The 24,933-nt window shown below is 41.8% G+C and overlaps 1 protein-coding gene across 1 annotated transcript in view; it reads left to right on the top strand.

Moving 5' to 3' along the window:
• The first annotated feature begins 5,748 nt into the window (after window positions 1–5,748).
• UBTD2 (ubiquitin domain containing 2) overlaps window positions 5,749–24,933 on the top strand; it is a 105,062-nt gene continuing 85,877 nt past the window's right edge. The window contains exon 1 of the mRNA XM_042452140.1: window positions 5,749–5,940. Within this exon, the coding sequence (XP_042308074.1) occupies window positions 5,871–5,940 (70 nt within the window). The 5' untranslated portion in view covers window positions 5,749–5,870. The remainder of the gene's footprint in view (window positions 5,941–24,933) is intronic.

The following is a 24,933-nucleotide window of genomic DNA, read 5'->3' as shown; positions in this document are numbered from 1 at the left end:
CAATAAGATGGTAAATTCCTGTACCTATTGTTGCTGTTCTAAAGAATAAAGTTCCTGGCAGATACTCTGTACAGCCAACTCAAGTGAATCGTCACTGACTCTGTAGCAGTGAAAAAGAAACTCACCTAAAATTTTGTGGGCATCATCAGAACTGACAGACAGTTCACCAGCACCTTACTCTTTAAGCTATCTCAAAAATCTCTCCTACCCAGAAGAAAGGTGAAAGAGACTGTGAGATGAATTGTGACTGAAGTTTTTGATGTTATCCATCCACACCAAGGCTTCATATTTACTGGTTATTCTCAGATGCAGTGCCCATAGAGCGGAATTTGTTTCCAGAACACAATGAGAGGTTCCCCCAGCAAGAACTGGATGATGTAGAGAACAACTGGTACTGGAAATATCTATCATTTATCCTCTCTCACAAGGAGCTAGGGATGGAATGTACTGTTTCTTGCACTTTGGGGCCTATAGGCCCTCTTCAGACCGGCCATTAAGGCTGGTCTGGGGGTGGAGTCAGGGCGTTGCATCCAGACACCCTGACTCCACCCCCAGGGTGCCATGATGCTGCGTGCTGCTCCACATGGGATGCGGTGTCATGGTGCTCATCCAGTGCTGCATCCATATGAAGCAGCACCGAAGGAGTGCTGCCAAGCTGTGGCAGCACAACTATGTCGCCCTTTCCGGGGCTCAAAAAGTAACTGCTTTTGCTGCTCCTTTTTTCACCCTGTGAAGGCCAGATTCAGACCACATTGTGCAGTTGCTATGGCCCTGATCTGGCACGAAAAGGGGCAGCGGCTGGCCACCCCTTAAGGGCGGTCTGTAGAGCCCCTTAGTTCCCATTCCCATTTTTAAATTATGCAACTCTAAATGTTGCACAACTTTAAAATCATACAACTTTAAAGTTGTGCAACATTTAAATGTGTACATTGTTCCATTTTGTGCTTTTTCTATATCTTTTTGGAAAGCTCCATAGCTCTTGAAGCTGTGCATCATTCCATTTTGTGCTTTTTCTCTCCACCTTTTGGAGGAAATAAAAAACTTTTACAGGTGTGTAATATTTAAAATTGTTAAACATTCTGTTTTGTCCTTTTTTCCTCCATCTTTTTTGGGTAAGCTGTTCAGTTTTCCAGAAAGCTATTCTGCTTTTTGGGAAGCCCAGTTGATTTCTTCAGAAAATTATATAGTTTCCTGTCATTGCAGAGAAAAATGGTCCCATGTCTTGACACTGCCAGAAGAAAAAAAATAATCACTTTCCCCCAATCTCTAGCATCACTCAAGAATGGGAAAATCTAGAATTACCATTCCTAAAGGGTAAAGGTAAAGTTTCCCCTTTCACAAGATTGTCAAGTCATGTCCTACTGCAGGGGGCAGTGCTCATCTCCATTACTAAGCTGAAGAGCCAGCGGTGTCAAAGATGACTCTGGCCCGTTACAGACCACCCTAAAGGGGCGGTCTCGGGCCGCTGCCGGTTGCAACACGGAGGAGTCGCAGCAGCCAAATTGCGTGACTCCTCCGCGCTGCAAAAAAGGAGCGCGAAAATCGCGCTCCTTCTGGAAACCCGGAAGAGACGCTGCAAGTGTCAACGCGTGCACTCGCGGCATCTCTTCCGGGGTGCGACGTCAGGATGCTGTGTGTCCGCAACGTCAAAATTGCGGCGCCCATCTGTATAGGGCGCCGCCATTTTGACGCACTCATTACACACGAGGGGCAAGGCGCGTCAGGAAGCGCCGCCCCTCGCGCGTAATCACGGCACGACGGCGCCTCTTGGGCCCATCTGTAACGCGCCCAAGTAATCATGTGGCCAGCATGACTGCACAGAATGCTGTTACCTTCTCACCAAAGTTATCTATTTATCTACTTGCACCTTTACATGCTTCCAAACTGCTAGGTTGGCAGAAGCTGGGACTAGTGATGGGAGCTCACTCCATCATGCAGCCCTTGAGTCTCGAAATGCCAACCTGTCGATCTTGTAACCGTCAGAGTCAGCGTGTTAAGCACTGAGTCACTGTGTCCCACTACCCTACAAGGGACATCTGTTTAATTTCTTATCCCTTACTCATTACAAATAATGTTACCAAGGTGTATACTGATGGCCAATTCAGTCTGCACTTTTAAATGTACACGTGATCCCTGGGACCAAGTCACTACTTGAAAAATGCCTATTTATATCTTGAGAAGCTTTGGCTGCTACTACCCTCAAGAAGTCTGGATTCCTCTGATCTATTGCAGAATTCAGTGGCAAGGGCTGCTCCTCTGTGATGGTCCAAGGAACTCCCAATTTTCCTTTAATGAGCACTCAACCAATGGAGGCACAAAGCGGCGGCACAATCCTATCCAGAGCTGCCTCCACAGACCTCGCTAAAGCAACAGTCCAGAAAAAGCAATGGTTCTGGAGTCTCTGAAGCCAGACTTCGCATTCACAATGATGCACCTAACTGGAAGATGGGGTAGCTGAAAGGGTTGGTAGAACGTCACTCTATTTTTTTCAATCAAAAACAGCAGATGTACCTCCCCTGAATCATAATAAGAGACAATTTTTCATTTTAGCTAAATGCATTAAGTGACCTTAGGGTGTTTGCAAGTGAAAAGGGTGGGTGGCAAAAAAAGATATTATTAGCACTGATCCCGCACCCCATCTTTGTGAGCCTCTGCTCTACCTCCGATGACATACCTTTCATTTCACGAGTCTCACTCAAAACAGTTGAGAATGACCTTACATCAGATCTCTATATCTGATCCTGACATTCCATCAGAACCCAAGAGTCTTGCTCTTCAAAGTTATTCACTTTCAGACTACTCAGAGCTCTTTGCTTCTGTGTTGTTAAAACTGCTAAATGCTATTTCTGCCATGCACATCAGCCATTTCCTCCAAGTGTCTCCTCATCTTCTCCAAACTCTTGATGGGTAGCTCATTTTAAAATACAGTATGGAGAGATTTCTCATCAGTCAAGAAACCATCTCCTAATCATTATTTTTCATTTGCGAAACAGTTCTGGACGATATGAACCAATAATTGGCAGCCATAACAATATAAATGGTGTGCTTCATGGAAATAAGGGTTATGATGAGTAACTTAAGGAGACCACGCAGTTGAAGGTTAATGTCTGACAGATCTTCTAAGATCTAGACTCTAGTCGCATATGACATTCATCCATGAAAGTCCTTCTACACATAGGTGCTACATCTATAGTGGACTGAGCTCAGTATTTTATCTTTATGTACATTATCAGGGCTTATGGTTACATCAGTACATATTTATCTCTTTTTTTAAAAAAAGAATCCCATCTCTCTGCACTTGGTCTCAGAATTGTTAATAAGACAAACATTGAGAACCTATGGCATTGAGAACTTATCTCAGGATCTATGGCCTCTTTGCAGCTTTAAACACAGCCAATTTTAAACCCACAAATGCTTTATTCATTCACAAGAACTTACTATAACATCAGGATGGGCTTGGCAGCACATGCTGTTGTTATTTGTATCCCATTTTCCCACAAAATTGGAAGTTAAAGTGGCTCACAAATTAAAGGACAATTAAAAACATACAAAAGGTGAACATTACAATAGAATTAAATTACTCACAGTATTGCAAAATTCCAAAACGCAAATTAAAATAAAATGCAATTTAAAAGGATTAAAAGCTATCTGGAACGGTTCAGTTAAACAATTAATTCCCTAGCACATTCTTTTAAAGGTTCCAGGGCCTAGGAGCAGCCACCAAGAAGGCTATCTTTTGCATCCCCACCAACCGTGCTTCTGGTGGCGGTGGGACCAAGAGAAGGGCCTCTACGGATGATCTCAGAGCCCTGGCCAGATCATACAGGGAAATACTGCCAAATAAGCTGGACGTGAGCAATACAGGGCTTTATTGGTCATAATCAGTGCTTTGAATTTTGCCTGGAAACAAACTGGCAACCAGTGATTTCAATATGGGCATTATGGGGTCTCTATAGCCTGCCCCAGTTAAGAGTCTGGATGCAGCTCTTTGAACCAGATGAAGTTTCTGAACACTCTTCAAAGGCAGCTGCAATAGAGTACATCACAGTAGTCGAAATGGGCAGTGGCATTACTAGGTGGTGAAGAGCATACCCGGTGATTCTCCAGAGGAGATTGTACACCCAGTGGAGCAGCACATCCGGTGGGACTGGCATGGCTGCTGGGAGAACAAAAAAGGGCTGGATCCCTCCACACCAGGATGCCACTGCAAATGGGATGTAACTAAGGATGTACCACTGTGGACAGATCTGCTGTCTCAAGGAATGGGTGCAGTTGGTGCCCAAAGTATAAATGTGCAAATGAACCCATGGCCACCTGTTCCATCCAGGGTGTGTCAAAAACATTTTTGGACCCTTTGAAATGCAACAATGTCTGCATTGTCTTGTATCAGCAAAACCACGTGGCAGTCTCTGAGCTGCATCGCAAAATAACACTTTAAGAAGAAATTCAGCTGAAAAGAAGAAGGGAGAAAACATCTATCAATTTAAACATTGGTGAAAACATATTCTGAAGTATCTGTGAAGCTAGTGAAGCTTCAAACGCTTTCATGATGTATCTTGTGCATTCTGATACCAGTAAAGGTATCACTCTTTTGTGGAATCTGTTGTACAGTAATTGGATGAAGCCCACTCTTGGGGCAAGTGGGAGGAGGAGGAGGAGGTTTCCAGACCTCTCCTGGCCCTGAGGGTGAGTCGCAAAGGCAGTGGGACTGTGTGTGGTAGAGGTTACTCAGGGGGTTAAATTCAGACACAACTACCTTAGTCTAAAATTTTACTGTCCAAAGAGATCTTATAGCACCTTTGAGACCAATGGAGTGAAATAGTGTAGCGCAAGCTTTCCTAGACTTGGTTGCATCTAAGTCGGGTAACTGGAGAAAAGTGGGAAACTGTTTGTGAGTGACCTCACTGTACTAAAACCAAATGCAGAGCATGAAGCAGTGCACACTATGCTACAAGTTCTTTCTCTTGGTCAGTCTCAAAGGCGCAACAACAAGACCCCCCCCCCCCGGGTTGCATGTGTTGTGGTTCATGGTGACCCTAAGGTAACCCTATCCTGGGGTTTTCTCATCCAGATTTGTTCAGAGGAGGTTTGCCGTGGCCTTCCTCTGAGGCTGAGAGAGTGTGATTTGGCCAAGGTCACCCCAGGCTTAAAAGAGGGGCCAGAGGGGAGGAGAGGCCATTTAGACTCCAGCAGCCCCCTGGGCTTTCTCTGGTATTTCTATTGGTCTTAAAAGGACAAGGAGAGAGGAAGCAGTGCTGGCTCCTCAGGGCAGAAGGGGGGTGAGAATGATGGAGGAGGGACGATGGCGATGGGGGTTACAATAATGGGGGCAGCAGGAAGGGGGAGGAAAGCAATGGAGGAGGGGTGATCATAATGGGGGCAGGAAAGGCAGAGGAGGAGGAGGAGGATGGTGATGATGATGATGATGGGGCAGGAAGGGGAGCTGAAAATAAAGGAGGAGGGGCGATCCCAAACGGGGCGGGGGCCGATGGGGCCCTCCATCCCCCTCCGCCTCTTTCTCCGCCGGCCCCTGGGCAGGGAAAGGGGGCCGTCTCTTGGCGGCGGAGACAGAGGCTGCATGGCCTGAGGGGAGAGGGAGGGAGAGGGGGAGCAAGCCAGGCTTAGGCCTCCGCCTGAAGGGCCCCTGAGGCGGCCCTGCCTCCTCTGCTGAGGCCTGGGCGACGGACGGGGCTCCAGGGCAGGCTGAGGCCGGCGGAGGCGGAGGAGGGGCGGGCGCAGAGGCGGGGCCCGGAGGAGGAGGAGGAGGAGGCGGAGTCGGGCGGCGGGGGCGAGGCGCCTTCCCGGCCGGGGTCGGCGTCGTCGTCGTCGTGGTGGTGGTCGTGCTCGTGCTCGAGGGGCGCGTGGGCCCCATGGGCGGGTGTGTGGGCTCCCACCACGACTCCTCGGGCAGCCTCAACGAGAACTCCGACGGCGCCGGAGGTGAGAGAGAGAGAGAGAGAGCGCCAGGGCCTCTTGCTCTGCTTCCGCAGGGACCAGGCCCCCTTCGCCCCCTTGCCTTGCCTTGCCTTGCCTTCCCCAGAGGGCCCTCCTTCTCCCTCCAACTTCCCTCGAGTGGAAGAGGCTGGGCGCCCAGGCCCCAAAGGAGGGGACCCCGAGGGAGAGGGCGGGAGTGTCATTGCTGGCCGCTCTTGTTGTGTGCCTTCCTGCCCTTTCCGACCCCAAGGAGAAGCCACCCTGGGCTTGGTTTTCCTTGGCGAGGTCTGCCCTGGCCTTCCTCCCGAAGAGGCCGGGAGAGTGGGCTCCCCGCCGTTTCCAGGCCACCCCCAGTCTCCATCCCGATGGACCCGGGCCCTTTCCCTGACAGGCGCAGGGACCCACTTACACAACGCTGGGGACCTCGCTGGGGGTTGTGCGTCTGGTTTCTGGCAGATGGCAACCTTCAGGCCACCCTCTCATGGCATCTTTCCTCAGAGAGGGCCTGCCCTTGCCCTCTGGCTTCCCAATTGTAGGGTGCCTCCATCACTGTTCACTCCTCCTAAAACGCCATTAGACCTCCCTGTCCACAGAGGCCTTTATCCACAGCCACCCGCTGCTTGAAAGCCAGTGATCTTGCCACTTTCCCATGCCATTGTATTCAATGGGGCTTGAGCACCTACAGATCTCACTCCCCAGAACAGGTGGCTGGGTCCTGGAGCAAAACCCCAGCCCCCCAAGGGCCCACTCTAACTCTGAACTGCTTTGAGGTCCTGGTGGTTGTTTTAAGGATATCTAATTCTTATTCATTACAATTACTGTTACAGCGTTCTGGCCACAGGATCACAGAGCAGTGCCTTTGTCTAAGTAACAACAGACACCACTCGACAACCTTATCAACGGGGAATACTTTTACCTCTAATTATGGGTTAATTATGCTGAGGATACCAAGGGGGCAGCCAAAAAGACAAATGGGTCCTTGAACAGATCAAGCCCAACCTATCCCTGGAAGCCAAAGCGATGAAACTGAGGTTGTCATACCTTCGCCATATCTTGAGAAGGCATGAATCATTGGAAAAAATAATGGTAGGAAAGGTAGAAGGTAGCAGGAAGAGAGGAAGACCACAGGCCAGATGGTTGGACTCAGTCAGGGAGGGCAGAGGTCTGAATTTACAGGACCTGAGCAGGGCAATGGAGGACAGGGGTCTTGGAGATGTTTCATCCACAGGGTCGCCATGAGTCTGGGTTGAATTGAGGGCAGGTAGCAATAACAGCTGTGGACTGGCTTTTTAAATGTTGCAAGTCACCTTGAGCATCCCTTGAGAAGTAAAAAGATGGGATAAATATTCACCTAATCAATACATTTTCATTCCCCCCCCCCTTCTTAGTTCTTCACTTGGCTTATTTTAAGGTAAGGGCCGATCTGTAAATAGTGGGCAAACAAGCTGCTTCTTAAGTGTGGCTCTTCTTAAAACTCCCTTGCTCTGTGGCAATCTCTGTGCGCACTTAGTGAGAAACACATTTTGTGCCAGAAGATGGAATTCTTGCTGGAAGTTTTAATCTTCCTTGAAGCAGGCTAAACTCAAAAGTCTAAACTCAAAAGGCTGGTGCATTTAATGTCCTGCTTGCTTTTCAACTCTGCATACATTTATATCATTATCAAAGCAATAATGATGATGGGTTTGGGTTGTTGGTTTTTTTACTTTCTTAGTCATTTGAAGATCACTTACCTGCCACTTCAGGGTGATGTCCCGTTCTTTTCCAAATGATGACACTTGCTTCTCATCTCTCTGAGCATTAGTAATTGAAATACTGTTGGAGTCCACCAGATCTTGTTAACTATGCTTATATTTTAAAAGGGCAAATGATGTGGCAGCTGTAACTTTGCATTCTCAGTTCATTTTATTTTAAATACCTGATTATTTCAGACACCTTATCAGTATAATTTGCTGCGGCATATTGCTTGGAGGCCATAAAAATATTGGGCTTGTATTCTGTTAATGCAAGAATGTTATAGTTCATAAAGCTACTTTAAAGAACAATTGACATTCAAGGATAATGTCTGTATGGGATAAATTCTGAACTTGTCAGAGTTGCATGGCACACAGTAATCGAATATACATTATAGGTAATTGGATTTCACTGTCTGTATACCAAGTAACCTGTAAAAAAACTGAAAAGACCTGCTTAATAGGTTGTCAAAACCAAGGACATTGGATATAATGCAAAACTGAGTAGCTTTATATAAAATAAGATGAAAGCTGCTGAAACCATGAGTTAAGCCTAGATAATTCACCAGGCCTATGTAATTCCCCCCATTGTTAGGAAATTGCCATACTGCCTGGGAGTTATGAGGCAGTGTGAGGTAATAGAGGGAGCAGCTTGAGCTGTGAGTTTCCTTGCTTTTGTCTTCATGACCTAGTGGATTTAGCAGAGTATCAGAAAGACAGATTTTTCTTTTTGTGGATGGGGATGGATTTTCATATTTAATGTCATGTCTTGTGCTAAGTAGACGTATGCAAGCTGAACTGTCTTAGTGGAACTGTGCAAGTTTCTTGCCTGTTAAACTCTTGTGTATACTTTCCACACACATTGTGCATCATTGGGTATTTTGGTACAAATAGGCTACTATGTGTGCACATCAGCTGATTTGCTATGGTGCCCATCTGTGCAAATTTGTACTAGAGCACAGGCTTCAGGCTCAAAGGATAAATATACTCAAAAGCTATTTCACTGAAATGAGATCTGGTATAATTCCAGTTTAATTATGTGGTTGTCAGACAGGATTCTTAAATGCATTGAGTGTTCCTAATGTTTGTGTCTTTGTGTGTGTTTGGTATCCTATTTAAAAAAAAATTAATAGTTAAAATAAGAAAAATGTGGTGATACTTTGCTTAAAACAACTTTAACATACTGTAGCCTACCAGTCGGTATGTTAAATCTTATTCTCAAGAAGAAGTAGAACATTTCTCAAGTATGTGACTATGATAAAGTAAAGTCTGACTAAAAGTCTCTGAAGGACTGTGTCTTGAAACTTCAAAGAGCTTGACTTTTGGAATCATCCTGCTGATCTCGAGGTGAGGCTTACTAGCCAGTAGGTGACTCCTGTTTCTAATTTCACCCACAGTGCTAGATCACAGAATATCACTTTACACGTCCCTGCAAATTATTACAAGAAGCTCTGGTGCATGGGAGAAACGTTTTAGAAATAGATCTAAGTCCATAAGGACGTACAGTCTATGCATTTGCACAAACCCTTCTGGAATCAAGGTTGTGATTAAATAATAATAATAATAATAATAATAATAGGATTTATTTATATACCGCCCAATCACCACTGTTCAGTGACATTCCTGAAATAATCACTTTCTCTGTTAGTAATGCCTTCAAATGTGCAGTACAGTATATTGTAGATTCTAAAAAGCATTAAAATCAAAATGTATCATAATGCTTATGTTAGCGTATAGGTTGGCATATGACATAAAGATATCAGGATATGTCACTGTTGGCCACTTTGGTATAATTTTATCCTCTCTATGCACTTTTCCAAAATATATCTGTGTGGAAAGAGACCCATCTGAAGAGAGGTTCCTGTTCATGTAGAGACTCTCCATTTAAACAATAACCCTGAAAAACATGGGGTCTCACATGAATAATCTCCAGACATAGCAGGAACGTCTGTTCAAATGCATTGCTTTCCAAATGGAAAACGAAAAGTGGCGGGGGCAGGGTTAGGCACATGCCTGCTCCTGTGTTCAAGAAAGCATGGTAAGTGTCACTCCACAATTATCTGCTTTATCTGGTTTGCAAGAGAAGTGACAAGTGAAAGGAGTATATTTCTCAAGCCTGCAGAGTGAGTGCCTACTCTGTTTATAAGGAGACATAAGATTTCTGACTGATACAAGCGCGAATTCAGGTCCAGTCCCAATGTAACTCCTTCTGTTGCCATTGGTTTATATTCATATGAGCAAATATAAAGCATTTTTTTTAATTTAGTCAGATCTCTACATAGGCCACTAGGTCAAATCCTGGTGATTTCAACTGTTAGCTCATTCTAAGAAACTTTTCTACGTCTCTCCTGTACTATGATAGTTCACATCATTTTGTTTGTGTAGTTAATTCAGTATCAGTTCTGTTTAATTCAACATTGCTTAAATAAATTCTGTCTTAAGGTGGACAGTGTCATATTGGAGTTGCAGTCAGTTTCTTTTCCCTTGAAACTTTGCTGATAAATTGTCATGAAAGAGCCAGCATGGTATAGTGGCTTGAGGATTGGACTATGACTCTGGAGACTAGGGTTCAAATCCTCATTCAGCCATGTAAGCCAGTTGGGTGACATTGGACAGTTTGAACCCTGGTTTCTCAAAGTCCCGGTTCAACACTAAAACCACTACACTACATTGCCTTCTGAGCCACCACCAATAGGATTTAGAGGTGATTTAGTTTTTTATATTGTCTTCCCTCACAGCTCAGGTGACAGGAGAATGGATTTTCACAGAACTGATGCAGGTTTACTTCCAAAACTGTACCTCTTGGCCTTCCTCTCCTGGGCTTGAATCTCCCATCTTCTCTTCCAGCTATAGGAGTCATTGTTCCTCTCTAATGTCCAGTGAATTCCTTGAGCTGTCTTGTACTGGGGTAGAAACCCATCCCTGAAATGATAAATTTAACCTTGGAAGAAATTGCAGGGAACATGCTAACTGACGGTTTTGTCCTAAAATGAAAATACACAACAGTTAAAAAGCTGATATCTTTACACCATTACGTTACTAGACAACTGATTAAAGAGGAAGGCTGATCCTGGGCTAATTCCACTTTCTAGTATGCACTGGGAAGATCATGGAACTAGGAGCGGGGTAGGGGATCATAATGAGTGCAGTACCATATATCCCGGGGCCTAAATACTCGAAGGGCACCACATCACTTCTTAAGTAGTCCTAGTCTAAGAAAACCCTATGAGGTGAATTGGTTACCATAAGTCAACAAGCAGTTTGAAGGTGTGTGCATATGCACACACACAACACCATATATCCCTGAATATCTACCGGAATGGGAAATGCATGAACTGTATTTTAAAGATTTTCTAAAATGTGCCCTTATGAAAGCATAACCCAGAGAATTTGTTGGTGCCCTATAAACAGTATCATGTTATTATAACCATAACTTTTGTATATGTGGGTTTACCTGTATCATCATCATATTATTATTTGGAAAAGGTGAGGTACAGTGGACCCTTGTTATATGCTGGGGTTTAGTTCCAAGATTCCCCGTGTATAACAAAATCCGTGTATACGCAAGTCCCATTCAATATAATGGCGTAGCAAAATGGTGTCCCTTATAAAAAATGGAAAATAAAGGTTTGATATTTGAAATTTATACTTTTTTTGAACATATTCAAACCGTGGATGCTTGAATCCGTGTATTAAAAATCCGTGTATAAGAAGGGCCAACTGTATAAGCAAAATGATTGGTTCATTGTTGAGTCAGGTTCTGTCACTATGAATTTAGATTGGAAGACTGGAAGAATTGCAGTCACTCCTGCAGTAATGAAAGTCTGCCAAACAAACCCTAATGGCCTCTGATGTTGCAACTCTAAGGCTGTGGGAATGGATGGTACCACTACAATTGATACAGTAAAGGTTTTAATAGTTGTATGTATGTGCCTTAAACTGAGTTAGAGACTTCTGCCTCACTTGCCAGATGGATTTGAAAATGGCTCATTTTTGCCTCTTCTTATAAGTTCCTATTTACAATTAGCAGTGTGCATCTTTTGAACAGTTTACTTCTAAGTCTTAGAATACCAATTGTGAATTATTTATTGTAAAAGAAACTTTCCACAGTTTAACATTACATTCTGGTGTTATTTTAACTATTGGTATTGAGCTGCTTTCCTGGTAGGGTAGCGTCTGTTTCTTAACAAACTGCTGACTACATAAGCTGGTGTGCTTTTATACTGTACTATGGAGAGAAAACATGAATGCTTTAAAAATACTTTACTTTTCTATAGTTTACAGACTCAACCTCAGTCAGATTTCCAACATTTGGTATGTGTTCACTTTCTATTTGGAACAAGAGAAGTAAATAGGCTTTAAAACTATAGTGAGGGGTTCCACTGCTGAGCGCAGTGAAATCTTCTGTTCATTGTTAAGCAAATATAATTAAGACAGTGTTTTATTTTACAGTAATTTTTGTGTTTATAAACCAGATATTTTAAAAGCAGAGCTACATTTTCAATTAAGAAGCGTGTATATTCTTTATGGCATAAAAGAAGGGCAGTAATTTTGGTTGGGACCATAGCGCTGAATGGAAGCATACTTTGGCTTCATCCGTCAGCCACAGAACCAGGGGTTGTTGGGAATTTTAGTCAAGAGTTTGGAGGGAAATGTTGAACTAGGTTGCTAATTATTAAATCATTGGGTTTCCCCCAGTCTGACTGAACACTATAGATTGTCTAATTAATGCTACCACTTTGCTTATATTTATTTATTTAAAATATTATATATTAATATTTTGCCCTATATCATGAGATCTCAGGATAATGTGTAGTAAAATTAGTTTGACCAATTCAAAGCATTTTAAATAGATGGACAGTATTAAACAAGTTCAAAGCAGAATAGTTTAAAACCAGTTAAACTAGAATGAAACAATTTTAAACTGTACATGTATGCAGATTAAGATTAAATCAGATAGGGCCCAAAGGCCTTAGTGAGAAGTCATGTTTTTACTTGACCCTGGAGTGAAACTACCATTGGCATCAGTTGGGCCTCTAAAGCAGTGTTATTCCACAACTCAAGTGCCACAGCAGAGAAGGCCCAGATAATTTAAAGGCTATACAGATGGCCCCTAAGGGGTGGCCTGCAGCTGCCTGCTCCTTTTAATACCAGATCAAGGCCGGGCAACTACATTACGCGGCCCCGATCTGGCCTTTCCACTGCAGAAAGGGCGCCATAGCTGCTGGTGCAGCAACTTTTCAGAGCTCCTTTGGCACTGTATCATCTGGATGCAGCACCAGAGGAGTGCCGTGATGCCGCCCGCCGTGTGGTACACCACGCAGCATCACGCCAGAATGGAGGTGGTGTCGGGGTATGCATTGAGTGGACATTATAAGCCCTCATTCTGCCTCGATGCCGGCCAGACATGCCAGTCTGTACACCCTCTTAGTCATCAAAATTCATTAGAGAATGGTTCTCTCTAACAGTAAAATAGGAGGGCCTCTTGGGAAAAAAGGATTAGGGTTGGACAAAAGACATCAAATGACTGTGTGCTAGTTGGCTGCTTGTTCTAGTCTACTTACTGCCTTGTGGAGTTTAGAAGCAAAAGAATAGCAAGGAATGGTGAGTCCCAGTTAGTGATGGGAAAATGAAATGGTAGGGTTTTTTTTGTTTGTTTGTTGTTGTTTTTTTGATACAATGCCCTCAGGTAGCAGTAATCCTTTCATAATGCCATTATACTGTATTAGCCTGTATTAGAAACTAAGGGCTGAAACAGACAGCCCGGTAAAGCTGCCTTCTGGGCAGCGTGGGAGCATGGTGTTCAGACACTGCATACCCCCAAGACTTTTTGAGGCTGCTTAGCTGTTTAGATGTGAGCAGTTTGAAGAAGCTCTGGTGGCGCAGCGTTTACACACAGCACACCGCTGGAGCACCTTGCTGCTGGCTTCAAGCTGCTGTGGGGCAGTAAAAATCAGCTTTTTGCTGGCCCAAAAAGGAGCAGACCTTGCTGCTCCTGTTTCTGCTGGCTTCAAGGCACATTGCGGCTGTGGTGTGTACTTGCCATGGCCCCAGTCTGGCTTCAGTGGGTGTGGTTTAAAGCCACCCCTTCAGGGCGGTCTTTTTCCCCCCTGTGTGGCAAGTGAGTGAGAAGATTGTGAGTCTGTTTTCAGTTGCCTTCTGATTTATATTGATTTTATTTTCTGGTTCTTGTACAGAATAAAAGGTAAAGGATAAAGGTTTTCCCTTGACAAGATTGTCTAGTTGTATCCAACTGTAGGGGGCAGTGCTCATCTCCATTATTAAGCTGAGGGAGCCAGCATTGTCAAAGATGATCATGTGGCCAGCATGACTGCATGCTGGCACCATTTCCAGACAACTCGTAACCCTAGCACGTCATCAGGATGTCATTGCTGCGCAACGCCATATACATGGCACACGTAGCGATGACGTCACTGCTGCACAGTGGCCAGATGGAGTCACGCAGCAGCGATGTGCTCGCGCCGCCACAACCTATTTGCGGCGGCGCAAAAAGGAGCCGCGTTTTAGCGCTCCTTTTTCTTTAGCGTAGATGCGCAATTTGGTTGCTGTGGTGCAGCTATGGGAGAAAGAGTGGCACTCCCGGCTGCCTCTTCCTGGCGCTCTGTACCACGCCTTTATTACTATCAGAGTCAGCATCTTAAATGCTAAGCCACTACGTCTCCTCATATTGATGAATTTAGTATCCACAGTTTCACGTACTCAAATCTGAAAACCTGTGTTCTGTCTAGGCATTTCTAGGTCCTCCAATATGATTGTGTGGTCAAATTCAGGCCAAGTATACCATAGAATCATAATGGAGGACCTAATAATGCCTAGAGAAATGTTATCTGTAGACATTTCTGGGTTCTCTAATGTGATTTTATGGTATGCTTGTGCTGGAAGTTGTTTGTCTCATTGAAAATAATAGTTTCCTTTTATCTGCAGTTTCAAATCTTCAAATGGGCCTTCAAATAACCTGGACCTGAGCTGTATAGCCACTGAAAGTTATTTTGTTACTTTGCAGATGTAAAATACATGTAATTTGGTTTGACAAAAAAATTACATGTTTGGTACATTAAAAGTGTATTCACATAATAATTACACCTGGAATTTACTTTATATTTTATTTTATTTATTTTGTTACAAACTGACAGTTAACAATCTGGTTTCAGCTCTTTGTACTAACTGAAGCACTCTTTACAATGTTTTTCAAACACTTTTTAAAATTGGATGAAATAATATAAAACACAAGAAACCATCAACCTTTGTAAAGCAAAGAAAACTATTGTATCTCCTCTACCTCTTCATAGTGCCAAGGAGACATAGGCAGTATCCAGACCGGTGGATATGGCACCCCCGTCACGTGCTAGGGGTTGGTCGAGGACGCAGCGTCCATACTGGTCTCACCCCTAGCAGATGACGAGGGTGTCAAAATGGCGGTGCCCTGTAGACACGGGTGCCACCATTTTGACGTAATGACTGCGTCACATCCAAACGACGTGGCGTGGCTGTTACGTCCTGGCGGCACTGAAAGGAGCTCCAAAACAGAGCTCCTTTCATGTCGTGTATCGCTGGCACTGCCATTATACAGCCGCGCCAGCGATACTGAAGAGAAAGCCGCCTTTCTCTCTCTCTCCCCCTGCTGCTATTGGGGTGTCCTTGGGGCATGAAGCCCAAAGGACAACCCTTTCCAGGCCACGGGGAAGCGGCGTTTTGCCGCTTCCCCGAAGCCTGGAAAAGCGGCAGATCGGGGCCTCTGGGGCTGCCGCTGTGGCAGCTCAGGCCCTGATCCATCGGGGAAAGGAGCGGGTGCAGGCCACCCCAAAGGGGCGGTCTGTATCCCACCATAGATATTCATTCCCATAAAAAGAACTGAGAAAAAGATACTAAGGCCAGAATACCATAGTTAATCTTTTGCAAGTGTCTTTCTCTTACATTGTTGTTGTTGTTGTTGTGTGTGCCTTCAAATAGTTTCTGACTTATGGTGAACCCTAAGGTGAATCTATCATGAGGTTTTCTTTGCAAGATTTGTTCACAGGAGGTTTGCCATTGCATTCCCTGAGGCTGAGAGGGTGTGACTTACCCAAGGTCACCCAGTGGGTTTCATGGCTGAGCTGGGATTCGAACCTTGGCCTCCAGAATCCTAGTTCAACATCCATACCACTACACCACGCTGGCTCCCTTCTCTGACATAGTATGTACAAATAATTTTGGAGATTTACATATACAGTATTAATATCTTTAACTGTCTATTCATTGTTCTGAGAGAAGATATTCCATAATCCATTTTTTAATTTTTTCCAGGGGAAAAAAGGGTTTGATCTGAGGGGAAATGGTTTTCCCCTGAATTTTTCCAGGATTTATTTTTCCTCACCCTTCACATCTCTACTTTTGATTAAACTCAGTTATGACGATACCTCAATAAAGATTATAATTTCAAGAGTACCACCGAGTTCAATTAACAATTCTCCAGGGAAAGTGGTTAGAGAATTGCTGCATCCAATTCTAATAAGCCCATTTTTCATAGATCACAAGAGCCAAGAATCAGGAGGTTTTGGGGCTTGGCCACAGCAGACCAGCAAGAGCAGGTTTCCATGGTAGATGTTTGGGTCTGCCATAACAACACATACAGTGAGCCCTTTGTTTTGGATAGGGTTTGGTTGCAGGACCCCCGTGGATACCAAAAGTCGTGGATGCTCGTCCAATTAAAAGCAGTGGCATAGTAAAATGGTGTTCCTTATATCAAAAGGCAAAATCAAGTTTGCTTTTTGGAATTTATATATATATACTGTATATATATTTTAATATTTTCATTCTGTGGATAATGGAATCCATGGATATGTCGGGCTGACTGTACAGCAGTGGCATCACTAGGGGTGTGTGGTGGGTGTGGAGTGCATCCTGTGACAACCTAAGTGGGGTGACACCACTGCTCCTCAATGGGCTGGAATGGGCTGTGGCATTCACCTGCTTCCCTTTAAAATATTTTAAGAGATGGTGGGAGCGGGGTGAGGCTCAGTGGGAGGAGAAAGAAGAGGCCCCAGAATTTTTGGAAATTGAAATTTCAAAATTGTAATTAAAACATTTTTCGTGAAAGCTGAAAAACCACAAATTAAAAAACACTTGTGTTTTTTTTACCTGAGAGAACACCTCTCTAGTAATCTCTGGGTCCTCCAGCGCAACAATGTGGTCAGCTTACAACAGAAGTAGACAATAGAATCATGTTGAAGGATCTACAAATGCCTAGAGAAGTGTTATTTCTAGGAATCTCCATTTTATTTTATTATTTTATTTTATTCTTTATTTTATTTTATTATTTCTAGGGGGACCTAGAGATTCCTAGAGTGAACAAATTAATCAGATCTGCAAATAATCAAATCTGCAAAAGTGAAAGTCACAAAAGTGGAGGGTTGACTATATTAATGAGTAGTCCCTGGATTACTTGGTGTCTTTGTTTCAGTGTGAAAGAGAGACAGTCAACAAAAGGAATTAGTGCAAATATCACTTTGTTTCATTAGCCTTACAGTTAAGAGATGTAAACAAACAAATGTTAAAGTGCATTGGGTGCAACAAATAATAGACTTGATGCATACCTGAAATTTTAAACTGCAGATACCACAGATTGAATTTGGGACCCTTAGCTCCTGCATGCAAAATATGGGCTCTTCTATTGATCTTTTCAAAATGCAATTTATGATTGTAGTGGGGAAACACAGATAATGTTATGACTTAGTTGCTGAAGATGTTCTGCCTGTGTTCAGAGGCAAGCAAATTATACCTAATTTAGAATTCCAGGTGCTCAATTCACTCACTGATCTTTGTAGTCAACCATTGTATTGCTGCACTTGCAAAGGATCAGTATCCTTTACGTGAAATAAACACATTCCATATTAACCTTCAACAAACAAGGTGTTTGAAGAATGATTGAACATGTACAATTTGACAGAAGTGGAACAGAAAAGAGGAAGGGGGAATATACACAATAAAACCTAGCAGATAACCAAACTTAGCAGGTTGTAAGATAAGATGTTATGGTTTAGGACAATTGTCCCAGTTTTACAGTTTCCAGATGTGCTGGACTCCCAGCATCACCAATCATGAATTTTATTGTCAGATTTGTAGTCCATCTGTAGTCTATTTGACAAAAGAACACTTTAAGAAAGCAGTAACAAAATATGTCCCTATGGGTCTCAACAAACTGGCATAAAGAGCCAGCCTCGGGGCGGAGAGGGGGCATGGCATTCGCATGCTGGCCATCCAAACACCACCCCCACACCGCCTGCCTGACCAGACAGCAGGCGATGTCATGCTGCATCTTTGGCGCAGTGCTTACATCCGCAGTCTTGAAGGAGCAGTGAAAAGCTGCCACCGCCGCAGCTAGGGTGCCCTTTTTGAGCTGAGGAAATGCCAGATCAGGGCTGCAGCGTGTAGTTGCCACAGCCCTGATCTGGCAACAAAAGAGGCAGCTGCAGGCCACCCCTTGGAGCGATCTGTTCAGCCCATATGTTTTTAAGTGTGTGCTATTTTTTACATTATTAATGGATATATTTTTAAATGCTTTCATTGTATATAGTAGTTGAATTCTATTTTTCTATATATAGTTTAATTCTGGGTTTTTAAAATCAGTTTTTACCTTTATGTGTGTTTATCTGTATCTGTTTTACTTTCAGTAAAGTGTCTTGAGTCCCAGTTCTATGGGAAAGTGATATATTAAGTAGACAGACAAACAATAATGACAATGACAACCCCCATACCATTTTCTGTAAATCTATGGTTTGTTCTGAAAAGCAAAGCAATTGAACATATCAAATGGTTTTCAACATTAATATTAATGACAACGAATTAATCTCTCCTGTTTAATGGCCAGCATTAACAAATTACTTTTCAAATCTAGCATTCCAAACTGTCTGTCTGTTCTTGTGAAAATTAAGTATCCTCTTTGTGTATGTATGTCTGTTACTACAGTCAGTTGTAAGATCAATCAATAGAAAGGTGAGATATAAATCTTTTGAGTAAATACAATACATGAGTGACAAACTACTGCAAACCTTGACAGAGCAATCCTATGCGTATTAACCCAAGAAAAAGTCTCACTGTTCATTGGGGATTACTCCCAGGTATGTGTGCACAGGATTGCAGCGTAACATTGTTTGAAAATTACTATAGTTTCTTAGAACTAATCTGTGATTTATGGTTTTACAGGTGCTCAAGAAAAAGAGATGTTAGCATGCCTCCTAGGCAAAAGTAAATATTAAAACAACTGTATGCACTTACATGCATGAGTATGTAGTGAAGAAGCGTTTATGTGCACAAGCAGAAATATGCCCATTTGTATGGTATAGATGTGTGGTATGGAAACGCTTTCTGAATCATAAAAAAGGTTTATTATTTGGTTATGATTGACTAGAGTGTATTGACAATTGATTTCACCTTATCTAACAACTTGCTGTCCTTGTGAAATTTTAATATAGTGTTTGGGCACATCCCCAAATATATTGGCAACTAATGTAGTGTATCTGCATTCAAATCTTCTGTCAACTTATTGAGACACCCTGCATTTTCTAGGGTTTTCTTAGGTAAAGCACTCAGGTGGTTTGGTTTTGCCTACAATAAGGAGAAGGCTGCCATGTTGAAGCACTGTTGAGAGATAGCTATGATCAATTCTTTTAAAAGCTAATCTAAAACCACATCCACACTGCAGAAATAATCCAGTTTCACCCCCACATGAAATACAATGGCTCAGTGCTATGGAATCCTGGGAACTATAATTTGTTCTGACACTAAAGCTCAATGTCTTACAAAACTTCAATTCCGAGAATTCTATAGCATTGATCCATGTCAGTTAAAGCGGTGTCAAACTGGATTATTTCTGCAGTGCAGATACAGCCCAAGTGAATAAGCTCTATAGAAATTAGGTGTGTATCAATTTGGGATGCTTACAAGTAGAGCAGGCGAGGATGCTTTTTCTCTTGACCTTCTATGTCAAATCCTCTATCACTCTGGCTGTTTTACCCCTGCTACTGCACTGCTTTTTGTACCTCCACCAGTGTGACACTACAGCCTCAGCCTGCCCTAGAGGATTGAGAAACCCTTGAGGAAAAGAGGCAAGAGGGAGAAAGAAAAAGTCTCCTGTTGAGAAGACAGACAGACAGACAGCCACTCACAATTTTGGATAGGGGAATAATTGAACAAAGTTATGAGATTACTGCATTTACCTTTATCGCATAAAAGTTAATTCATCAATATTTGACACAAAATGATATAATATTTCATTATGTGTAAACATTACAGACAATATATCTACAAACAAATATGCTGTACAGAGAAACATGTTTTGAGTGAATCATTTGCTGACAAGTAGGTTATGAATGATAGGATACAGTCATTCTTACTGTGCATATTTTATCATCATCAGAGTAGTGTGCCTTCCTAGTGGCCAGCTTACTTAAAATTCTGAGTTTGTGAGGTGAGGACCATTTATTTTCCTTTGTAACATCTCAAATGCTGGGGAAATCAGATTAGCTTTAAGAAAGTGGCACTTTAATCCTTGCCAAAAGGTTTTGCCATATCTAGAAATTATGTACGTATGGGAGTAAGCAGAATAGTGACAGTGAAATAAAATAAAAATAAATAAAATAAGGCAAACTATCAGATCTTTCATTTATCCAGGAGCAATCTTTCTCTGAGCTTATCTGTGACATTTTCTGTTCCTTTCAGAGGTTTAATACAGTACAGTATGTAAAAATGCTATTAATTGAAAATTTAGGATCAAAGCATCTGCTTTGTTGAGATGCAGCTGGTATTTTTTATTATTTCACATAGTTATGAAGTTGACAAGAATGCCGCTGGAAAAAAATAATTCTATGATCACTGCCAATATGTCTTTTAAATTATAAATCTTAAATTGCATGCGATTCTACCACTTTACTATAAAATACATTCCAAGGATTAAAACAGTTATTTAAATCAGACACTTACAATGCGCTTTAGACTAAGGATTCTCTAGATCTCTCTTTAAAGCCCAATTGAAATGGAGGAGAGAGAGAGAGAGAAAATACCCATTGCACCCTCAAAGGTATTTGATGTGTAATGCAGTCAGCTCAGGTATTCTTTGGAAGCAAGTCTGTCTCTCTCTCTCTGCACAATGAAACACCTTCAGGCTAGAGAGGGAGTGGAGACAGCTGTTCCACCAACAGAATCAGTAATGTGTTTATGGAGGAGAAAGAAAGGGATACTAAATGCGACAGTATGTGGACATACTAAAATTGAACATCATGTAACTCCAGCTGTGTGTCTAATTTAATGTGCTCTTCTCTTTGAACACTTGAGTGTTGTATCTTGAAGTTTTTAATAAATATATCTGGAGGTTTTGTCCTTTTATCCTGTGACAGCAATAAAATTCATTAACACAGAGGGAAATCTCCCCCCTCCCCTCTTGTGATTGCTGCTAATGGAGTCATTTAGAAATCCCAGAACATGGGTGACTTAACAAGATATGGTGGTTCTGGTGCAACCTCCTGTTCTGGAACTGAACAAAACTGCCCACTCTCCTTAAGGAGGTGACAGTTCAGGGCAGTGAGATGCTCATTTACTTTTTGAAAGGATAGCTTTTCATTCTCCTCAAGAGCTGCAGTCTAATACATATCCTTTTGAGAGCTGTCTGCTTTCACTTCCAGCCCCCCACAGATATACCTATTAAAACTTTGCAATCTTTGAGATAGTACAGGTGTTCCAAGTGAAATAAGTTTATTAATGTTAAAATGTTTCAGTAAAATTCAGTAATATTACTATTTTGTATCTTAATATGTAAAGGCCAGTGTGTTATGCATTTTTTGATATATACTTTCAAGTGTGTAAGAGGAGCTGTTCTTTCAAGTGTGTAAGAATAGCTCCTATTCTCAAATTATAACATAAAGAAATGTGATTTAATCTCTTCTAATGAGGTGCAGAATTTTCAGGTAAGTGCTTTGGCACATAAAATGTGTTTGGACCTGTACTGTACAGTGATGTGGGAGCTGGGCCAATGTTATGAAAACAGGTGCATTTTAATTTCCTGAAAACTCTATATACTAATCTTATTCTGAGATTACCAAATCTGTTTCTAAAATACATTTGTATCACATACAATGATGTATCACATACAATGATGATGCTCATGAAAATAGTCTAGGGAAAGAATTTAGGATGATTGCTGCTGAATAGCAAGTCAAGGAGGATCCCAAGTTAACTTGCTTCATAAGAGACAGAGTCAGGAATTGCCATGAAAAAGGTCACATCTTTTAATCAATTTATCTATAAAGACTGCAGCCTACTCTTTCAGTAGTAAGAGAAGATTCATAACATGCCTCTGCTGGCAGGAATGACTCCAGCCACTTAATCCTGCTACATGGTAGGCTTCATAATCTTTGGAACAAGTTAGGATATTAAATTTGAATATACCACAAGGATCAGCTAGTCCAACCATGTGCCAGGGGAGTCTCTTCTCCCCCTCCCCCCCAGGTCCAGGAAGGACCTTAGTAGACTTGCTTCATGAAATGGTTACTTCGGCCACTTTTCCATATCTTCTAATCTATAAATACCATAGTTTGCTATATTCAGCCATATGTTCAATTGGAGTGATGTTTCTACTACAGTATTTCTCTTGAGTGGCATGCTTGGTTGATTCTTAACAACAGAGGCTTGAAGAGAAGCCACCGGGTTAACAATTGTTTAGAATGGAGTAGAGATTTGCACCAGCAAAGTCATAATCTTTCAAAGAAAGTTGTGGCAGATAGTGTCTTACAGCTCTATTCAACCAGTGCATTGTCACTTGTTACATACTGATATTTCCTATAAAATCTATATTGACATAATAGAGAAAAAATACAGTACCACAGTTGTGCTAAATATGTAGACAGTTCCAGATGACATTCCAAAAACATTCTACAGGCTTTCACATCACAGATGTAATTTTAAGAGATTAAAGTGCTGGTTCACAACTTTTGTTAAAGATTCCTTCATTCTGTTTAAGAAGATATGTGAGTTTATAGTCATTGCTCCTCTTTCCATCAGTTTTTTGCAAGGAAACATTTTGAAACTGAGAGATACGTGAGCAAATGAGCAAAGAAAGAATATGTCCACCATTTGTACACACACACACTTGTGTGTGCATTTTCTCCATCTTTTAGAGGAATTCCTTCAAAAGGAGAAGCAAAAGATGTCTGTTTTTGTTTAGCCCTCAGCAGTGCATACCCTGCCAGCCAGATTTAACTGAAGGACTGACACTAGTTAGCATTAGATTATTACCCAAAATGTGTAGTACGTAATAGAACAAATTCTGTGCCTGATAAAGCTGTATTCTGTTCACTATTAGCTAACATATACAAACCATGTAGCTTGAGAGAAGGCATGTGTTCTTTTATATATTTTTTCTTGCAATGTTACGTATGTTGGAAAACTGAATTGTTTGTATCAACTTCTGCCATTCCAGGCATGATTTTCTTTGGCATTCTTCTGTTTTATTCCTTTTCTCATTACTACTCTAGTAGCTACAAAACCTATATTGAAATAGATACTGTATGTTATCAAAATTGACATAGTTGTTTTCAGCAAACATCTCTTGATTAATACCAAAATATTGGGGGGGGGGGGGGTTGTGTGTCCAGAATGGAATCTTGGAATTTGGGCAGTATAGAGTTTTTATTAATCAAATAATCTTCTTCATAAAAGGAGCTTTTCCATTCTGTCCATAGGGAATAAATTATGTAGCATTCAGAGGTGTATACAGTCAGACCTTGGTATCCACAGGGGATTTATTCTGGACCACCACCACCCCACACACACAAATACGAAAAAACATGAGGCCTCAAGTCCCATTGTTCCCAATGACAGTGCAACGTGCACACAGCCACTAGTGCAGCTGTGTGCATATGCTGCCATTGGGGACAACAGGGCTTTCCATTTGCGGATATTTAAATCTGTGGATGGCAAGCCCACAGATAGCTAAGCCCCATTGTATTAGATTTGCGAAAATGCAATCTCTTGCATTCTATTGATACTGATAAAGTTAGTGTCTTAAAGCAATTTTTTTTCTACAATTAATGTCTCTTGGTTTATATTTTTGAGAGGCATGTTTTCCACCACAGTTCAAACACTTGGATATATGAGTAATTTTTGATCCAGTTGCAGAATCATACTGGAGAGTAAAAAATTATTTCCAAACCCCAAAACTTTATAATAATTTATTAATAGGCTGCTAAGTTTTATAAATATTTGGAGGGAATGTGTCCATATCTTGTCAGATTATGTTATCGTTGACTGATACTTGTGTTTTCACTGAGCAGAAGGATTAATGTGTGCCTGTTGCTCAGTATCTACCACAATCAAATTTGAACTTTCATGTCATACTGTTGGATTTGTCTCTAATCTTTTGTGTAGAATCCTAGGAGCATTGTATATATTTTTATTAGGCTGCTTTAAAAGATTATAGATGTCATTAAATTCTATGGAGATTTGTTTTAAAGATCTGCTCATCATACACTGTTGGCATATTCTCTAATAATAGCTCCAGTAGCAACAGAAAATACCTCCTGATATTTCTTTTCCTACAATTGCAAAAGAGTCCAGTATCTGTGTGGTAGTTATGCTGTAAGTTTTAGTAAGGTAAGTAAGTACATTACAGGAATTTTTGACTTGCACATAGCTCTTTTATGGTGCCACTAAGCTGATGGTGGAGGAGGAATCATTTTGTGTGCGACATTTTCAGGGTAGCACTACTTGTATCCCATCATTCTTTTGAAAGGTTTCAAGTATTTTCCCTTTACACATCTACTCAGATGTAATCTTATACATATAGATTAAGGCCTACTCAATACAGTAGGACATACTGTCTACTCTGTGGATTAAAGATAACAGTCGTAGTTGTCTTAAATCTACCAATATTGTAAACTGAGCTCAGCTGAATAGATTTTTTAAAAAATGCCAGTCTTTCCAGTACTTAAGAGTCCCAGGAGCCAATATGTTTTGCCTGGTATGGGTTCTACCACAGAGCTAAGCTGTCATTCAACAACTCTGTGGTAAATAAAATCTGAACTTTATTCTACAGCTTGGACATTAACTGAAAAAGAGAATAAATATGGAACTTGAGAAAGAAAGGAATGGAAGGTTGCAGGTAAAGGGACAAAGGAATGGTGGGACGAGGTAAAAACGTAATAAGGAAAACTATGCTCTCTGGACTGCAAAATAAGATAAATTTATAGAGCCAACCAAAGAGAGGAAATTTGGCAAGGAC

The sequence above is a fragment of the Sceloporus undulatus genome, chromosome 2 (genome assembly GCF_019175285.1).
Source record: "Sceloporus undulatus isolate JIND9_A2432 ecotype Alabama chromosome 2, SceUnd_v1.1, whole genome shotgun sequence".
Classification (NCBI taxonomy): domain Eukaryota; kingdom Metazoa; phylum Chordata; class Lepidosauria; order Squamata; family Phrynosomatidae; genus Sceloporus; species Sceloporus undulatus.
The sequence above is the reverse complement of the archived record's forward strand: the minus strand, read 5'-3'. Positions and strand labels throughout refer to the sequence as shown.